Raw genomic sequence first — 7,735 nt, 5'->3', positions numbered from 1 at the left:
CTTGGTGAACAGATATTTTGGCAGAAGCACTTTTATTATACAAGTTTGATATCATTTTGCTCTCGCTGCGTCAGCAGACGCAAATGCCGAGGGAGTAAAGAACTGCTGTGCCATTGGAGTGACCAAAGTCGAGTCCTCGAGCAGCGAAATTTTTTTTATATATTTTTATTAAATTGTTTTCTTTTTACCAGCTTTTATTAAGTTTGACCCGCGAGCAATAAATTTTTAACCAACTTCCCGATGAGCTAGAGCCTTAACAACTTTAAACTTAGCTCAGAACTCGATCATAAAGCTTTATGAGAAATGAAGTAATCCGCTAGGTGGCGCAAATGTCGAATTTTTTGAAAATCCGGTATATATAGTACGATTTGATTCATATTTGGAATGTATACATATTACTTACATGAAACGGAAGAGCTCTAATCGATAAGTGGTGCAGGAGTAAAAATACTTCAAAATCCGGATTTATGGCCCGATATGGTTCATATTTAGACCGTATCGTCACAAGACACGAACAAAGGTGCGAGCTAAAAAGCAAACCGCGAAAAAGACGCATAAAAAAACTTCAGCGAAGAAAGACTCTTAACATAGTTAACGGCGAAGAAAGACGCGTTAACTTATTTTCGCGGTCAACGATGTTTGCGCGTGTAGTAGTATGTAAATTCCCCAAAGAGCTTTTGGGGAATGATGCTGAAGTGACTGTCCTTGGCCAGGTATAAATCTTCGTCTTTCAACACTAGCGCGCCGTTATTCGTGTCTAGTGACGGTATATTTCTTAAATGAAAGGAAATGGCTGCACAAAAGTTTTATCCGGCAGGTGGTGCGGGCGTCGATTTTTCTATTTTGTATTAACCACTTGATAATAAAAGCTTGTCTGTAACATATGTTTTAATATTATTTTTCATTTAATATTTAGAATCTGTTTTTTTTTTGTTTTTATTTTTTTTTATTAATTTGTTTATTATATTGTTTAAAAATTGTTTTTTTTACTACATACTTAAGTTATTTTTAATTTTTTAACCCACTTTTCGGTGAATTTTTAGATTTTATTGTTACCTAGTTTGGTATAAATTGATAAAACCGATATACAGATGTGTGGTCATAAGAGGGCGGGCGGTGTCACGCCCATTTTCCAAAAAATTGTCATAATCATATTCCTTGCTAAGGAATTATTCAGAAGTTCACAGAAATTGGTAGAGCGACTACGGAACTAAATATAAGTATGTATATAAGTAATCACAAATGGACTGGGATAAGTCCATTTTCCTAAACTTTATAATTGGGGATGTGCAGTTATGCCGTAGATATCCAGAATCCGGCATATCCGGCCGGATTTTCGGATTTCGATTATAGAATATTTAGTTTAAAAATCTAGTTCAAAATTTTATTTATATTTTTTTTTGTATTGTTAAAATCATATTTAATAGTATCTAATTAGTAATTTGAGTCAACAATTTTTATATTGTTCATTATGAATTGAGCATTTCCGCATTATCGGGCAACAACTTATTTCTATTTGCAACATAAATTCTACTCGATTTACTAAACACTCTTTCTGAGTTCACTGAGGAAGATGGCGCGAAGGTATACTTCATTTTCAGGGTAAACAAATTTGTAAATTCTTTGCGACTATGCTTCCACCAAATTAAAGGATCTTCTTGTCTGGTTATAAGGGGTAGCTGTAAATATTTCTCCATTTCTAAATCGCTGCCTTTTTTCTTGTACGGTCGCTGCCAAGGCGTATTTAACAAGGTGGTGTTGGCCGTATACAAGTAGAACATTACACTAACAAATTATACGTAGATGCCATTGGTTTAACTTACAACAAACACATCATTTTGACATAATGCCCTCCACGGCGAAAAACTCAGCTGTCGCCCCAACACCACCTTGTCGCTGTCTTGTCTACCCATCGTTTGGTTATCCACATTACTACAAAATGCAGAGTCGGACAATCGAGTTGCTGCTTGCACACAATTCAAACTGAACATTTGAAAGCACATTTACATGTTGTGCCTGTAGCTGAGTGCGCAAAGATGCTTACTACAATCGGCTGTGGCCAAGATTGTCCATGTTCAAACTTCACTAGGCGGAACATTTACTTCTAAATTTTTAATTTCAGTTTTTCTTAATTATGAAAAAACATCTTTGAAGTGCAGAACGAAAGCGTGTTCAAACGATATACTGACTTTGAAGTGCTTTAACCCAAATTCATTTTAAAGTAGTTGATATCAAACGCAGAGTCGGCTAAATAACAGTTCGTTTCAAGGACGAAAGTCCGATCTTCAACTAGTTCTGGTGGGTAAAAAACTGGTTCAACATCGTTATTTAATCTAGTTTCTTTCCATCCTGGGTACTTTTTGTCTGGCGAATATTACATACGTAATTGAGTGTCATTTTGTTCCGCTATTTTCCTATGGAAGTCAATAGCGGCTAACCAATTTCAGCACCCCTTGTCAACTCTTTATTTCACCCTATCTCTCTCTCTATTTTTCTCTCACAATCTCATTCATTCGCGATTTTGATTTTACTTTTCTGCGCATCAAGCAATGTATTTATAAATTTAAAGTCATTTATCATTATTATCAATTCCTGTGCATTTTTTCTGAATCATCTCTGTCCCTTCTTAATAAATACCCAAGTAAATTCAACTGATTGTGCAGAAACAATGGCATCCCGCATTCAAATGATATTTTGAAAGAAAATATATGACATTCCATTGTTCACTTGTAAACCATCTCAAAATGCCATTTTCATGTCTTATTGTGGATGAAAGATGATAAATGATGTTTTTGAATGAAAAAAATAATAACAATAAGCTATTCTGTTCGGAAGTTCTTGTAAATGTAAAAGTGGTGGCATTTTAAAGATTTCGACACGAGGTGGATTTTGGTAAAAAAAAGGTTATAGCGAAATTACTGATAATTGCTTGTTACAGAGCACAGTGGAGCAAATTACTAACATTTCTTTGAAAAATTAATTAGTACCTCAAAATCATATAATTTTTAATAATAATAATAATATTGTTTTTCATATCGAACACCAAATTTGGTGTCACACTTTCGATTTCGATTTGAAGAAGTGCATGATTAGTCAGAATCACGAAAAAATGCAAACTTTGACAGATCATATCTCCGAAGAAAAAAAAAGAATAAAAGAATTCCTCGAACGTTTCTAATAATAGAAATATTAACAAAAACCGACAAACCCAACAACCACATGATCAAGAGAATTGCAGCGGAATAGCTACGCTTGATTGTAGTTGGCTTAGCATGTGAAATAGTGGAAAATAAGCAACAAGAATTAACAAGGCGAACTTAGCACAATACGTAGGCAACTGGCTGAGTCAGTGGGATCGTCGGTTCGAATCCTACTGAAAGAAGTCTGATGAGGAAATGTGGTGATTTCCGAAATAGCTATCACTTCTACCATTTTTTCAAAATTATTGTTGCTTTTCCACAATAAATTATCATTAAAAAACGGCCTCGAGCTCAATAAAAATTGTTGAATATATTTTCAATATTTTTAAAGCAAACCCCATATTTCAAACCCAATTTGTAAATTAATTAGTGACAAAAGTGGGTGTTAAAATGATGCGTAGACCCTTGACTACAAGTGTGTGGAATTTTTTTTGGATCGGACCACCCCATTGGACGGCATAGCCCGAAATAGTTGGGAGCGCTACTAAACCCCACCCTAGTATATGGTTCATGCTTTAAGTAAAACCATTTAAATTAAACATTCAAACTTTATACAGATCTTAGAAAAATTTAACAAATTTTCAATAATCTAATTTTTTTTATTTCTTTTTGATTATGCCGTTTGGTAGCCCATTGTATTTTAATATAATAAAGTGAGTTGATTTTTAATTTATTTTCCTTATGGCTTTTGTGGTGTTTTTTTTCTATATAAAAAGCCCAATGCATAAAAACTGGCATTGATTTTTTTAAATTTTCTTTGCAAATGGTCTTGCGCATTTTGGTCCCTAAGTGCAAAAATCCGTCAGCAAAAAAAAAGTCAACACGATTTTGCAGCCGCATACTAAAAGTATACCAAAAAAAAAATATCAAAAAAAAACAGATTAAAAAGTTGAAACTTCTGGCATAAAGTTTGAAAGTTTCGTTTATATGGATTTGGTTAAAGCATTAACCATATTTTTATGGAAAAATAACAAAAAAAATAACTTTAAAAACCTTGCAAATATTACCGAAAAATTTTTCGGGAAAAATTTGGACTATTATTTATTATTTGTTATTCTTTTTTTATTTCGTGTTATCATTTTAATAATTGGTCCACAGAGCTGAAGCGTTTCTGGCCAAGCCAGGTTAGCCGCTGTATTTTAATTTCCGCAAAATATTTCTCTTGAAAACTCCAAGAGCCGCCTCACTAAATATTTTCATTTTCCATGACTCCACCGCATACACCAGCACAGGCATGCTCGGAGACTTATAGAGCGATTTTTGTTAAATATTTTCAAAATTATTGAAGTAAAAATTTGTTTGTTATTTTTTTCATAAATAGTATATGGTTCATGCTTTAAGCAAAACCATTTAAATTAAACATTCAAACATTATACAGATCTTAAAAAAATTTAACAAATTTTCAATAATCTAATTTTTTAGATTTCTTTTTGATTATGCAGTTTGGTAGCCCATTAAATTTTAAGATAATAAAGTGAGTTGATTTTTAATTTATTTTTGCTGATAATTTTTGTAGTGTTTTTTTTTGTATATAACAAGTCGAATGCATAAAAACTGGCCTTAATTGTTTTTTTAATTTTCTTTGCAAATGGTCTTGCGCATTTTGGTCACTAAGAAATTCATGCTTATATCGAAAAAAAGTGCAAAAATCCGTCAGCAAAAAAAAGTCAACACGATTTTGCTTTATAAAAAAGAGAGCCATTTTGAAATATGAGTGTTTTTACTCACTAGAAAATAATTTTTGCAACCTCAAATACGCGGTTTTGCAATTTGTTGATACGCGGTTTTGTACTTTAAACGACAATATGTATATTAGACTTCATCACTCTCCATACAAAAAATAAATAAAAATCGGTAGATACTGTGTTTCCATTTTCTAAAAGATTTTTTTTTTTAAATGATAAAACGGTTTAAGCTTAAAAAATTTGCATACAAATATTTAAACAAAATGTTCAATGGAATCGTAATAATGAGATGTTTGAAGCGATCTTATAACTTTTTTCAAAGATTGATTTACGAAAAACTTGAATAACTGAACCCAAACTATTCCGATTTTGACTTGTGAGATACCATTGAAAAGGTATTGTCTCAGCCTTTTTATGCCTTTGCTAATAGATTCATTCACAGGATGAAAGAGAAAGGTAGGAAGAACAAGTTGAATTAAGATGTGTTAGTATTTGAAAAAAAATAAATAAAAATTTGACGTTAATTTTTTTTTGCACAAAAATAAAAAAAAAGATGGAAATATAAAAGAGTGGGAAAACACCTCATTTTACGATTCCGTTATGTATTTTTATGCAGATTTTTTAGAGCTTAATCTGTTTTGTCATCTGACGGTCTTTTTTTTCAAAAAGTTCTTTAAGATACTATTTTTATTCATAAAAAACTCCATTTGTGGATGTATTTACAAATCGGTCCAACTCAAGTAAATCTTAGTATTAGTCCGTAATATTTTGGTGGACGTCTTGAAATAAAATAAGTTTTGTAATCCCGGCGGAAAACCGCAGCTTTTTTTGGTGATACAGTCTAATGTACATACATAGGTTGCTATCAGGTTAGTACGTCTCGCTATTGATAACTAGTCTTCCGCTGCTTCTCTATTTATTACAATTTTTTGTTTACTCTTTATTTGTTTGCTTTCATCGGCTTAAGGCAATAACACTGTCTTCACAACAGGCCTAAACCAATTAAAGTAAGCATAGCCTACGAAGAGCAAACACAAAAATGTGTTTTTCTTAATATGAATACATTAATATACATACTAATTTTTTATGTACAAGTATGTCGATATGAGGACTAATTTTTTTCTTACCTTAAACTTTATTCACTTCCGAACTATGCTGTGTTTTTAATAACAGCCTATTGCGTGTACAAAATTTTAATAATGCGAAAGAAGGTCAGATGCACGTGACCTACCTTAATGTGAAGCCACTTTAATGAACGCGACGATTGATATTTTTTTTCTTTTTAATTTAGTAATTGTGATCTCTTATTAATTTTTGAAGTTTGGTGCATCAATTTCCTCTAATTTCAATGTCAAGTTTCTAATGTAATAATTTTAGATTTTGGCATGGTATAAAAGGCGAATACATGCAATTGTAGAGCATCAAATTCACTTTAATACTCGTAGTAAAGAGTTATACAAAGACAAGTCAAAATGGTGGGTACAAAATTTTGAAATAGTTTTTTTTTCAAAACTATTTAATTTTAAAATATTGACACTAATTAAATATGTTAATGTCTCCTCAAGTTTGCACTTATATATAATTGCTCTCCATGAAATGTATTTTAACCAATTTCTAATTCTATTTTTCACAGAAATTCGCCATCTCAATATTGGCTCTAATTGGCTGCGTGGCTGCCGACGTTTCTCAACTCTCCAATTCTTACTTGCCACCAGCACTACCCCAGCTACATTATCTTCCCCCTGCACCAGAGCCACATTATTTACCTCCCCAACCGCAGCCACACTACTTACCACCCGCACCGGAATCACAATACCTACCGCCTGTGCAACCACAGCCTAGATATCTGCCACCCGCACCGGAACCACAATACCTGCCTCCTGTCCAACCAGAACCACAATATCTGCCTCCAGCACCACAACCGCAATACTTGCCACCTGCCGCTGAGTACTTGCAACCTATTGAGACTCCTGTTTCCCAGGATGGCTATCACTACAAAACTGTAAAGAAATACCGTTTGAGAAGCCACTAAAATAATGGTTGAGGTAGAAGTGACGAATTTTGTTTAGAAATTTTAATTTTTTGTTAACTATTCTAGAAAATTTCGAATTTATGCATTAAAGTTAAACAAGTTTTATAAACTAAAAGTAAGACAAGTTTTTATTAGAGATTAACAAAAGCAGGAAAAAACGACCCCCGCACCATCTAAGCGCAAAATATTTTTGAAGTTATTTTTTTTTTTATTTAAGTATAATATGTAGGTTCGAAATTCCCAAATATCTTATTCAAAATACGAACCAAATCGTAATATAAATACGGAGTTTTCAAACATTCGACACTTGCGCCACCTTGCGGATTAATTCAACTTTCATATTGTTGTGTCATTAGGCTCTAAGCCAAGTTTTAAGTTCAAGTTTCTAGCTCACCGACTAGTTAGTTAAAAATTTATTGCAAGATTTGATTACACACAGGTGAAACTTAATAAAAGCTATGTAAAGATAAACGTAAAGTCTTGGCTCACTTTGAAGAAACTTTTTCCCCAACCTATGTATTTATCAACCCCCGAATATCACAAAAAAGTTCGGAATTGGTAAAATCGAAAGTTTGTACATCTCTCTCTCCCGATGTAAATGTAAGTGAAATAAATAAGTGCTTTGTTAGATTGCCAAATTCAGCAAACCATAATTTCTGTGAAGTCTAATTATAGTGTAGTATCCACAGACGATCCTTGGAGGGTAAGCATGCTGTTAGTTGAAAAGTACTTAAGCCTGAACTGACCAGACATTAGAAAAGCTTCTTTAAATGACATACAAACGAGGAAACCCTATCGCGCTCATCCCAGTACTATTC

At 32.9% G+C, this 7,735-nt stretch overlaps 1 protein-coding gene across 1 annotated transcript; it reads left to right on the top strand.

Annotated features, from left to right (window-relative positions):
* Positions 1–635: 635 nt before the first annotated feature.
* On the top strand, positions 636–6,931 carry LOC118753647 (early nodulin-75-like). The gene is made up of 2 exons (XM_036488523.1): positions 636–713; positions 6,519–6,931. Exons 1-2 carry the CDS (start codon positions 636–638, stop codon positions 6,915–6,917), a joined length of 477 nt encoding a protein of 158 aa, XP_036344416.1. The 3' UTR covers positions 6,918–6,931.
* Positions 6,932–7,735: the final 804 nt, after the last annotated feature.

This window comes from Rhagoletis pomonella, unplaced genomic scaffold, assembly GCF_013731165.1.
Source record: "Rhagoletis pomonella isolate Grant_MI unplaced genomic scaffold, Rhpom_1.0 Rhpom_scaffold_00002, whole genome shotgun sequence".
NCBI classification, from domain to species: domain Eukaryota; kingdom Metazoa; phylum Arthropoda; class Insecta; order Diptera; family Tephritidae; genus Rhagoletis; species Rhagoletis pomonella.
The sequence above is the reverse complement of the archived record's forward strand: the minus strand, read 5'-3'. Positions and strand labels throughout refer to the sequence as shown.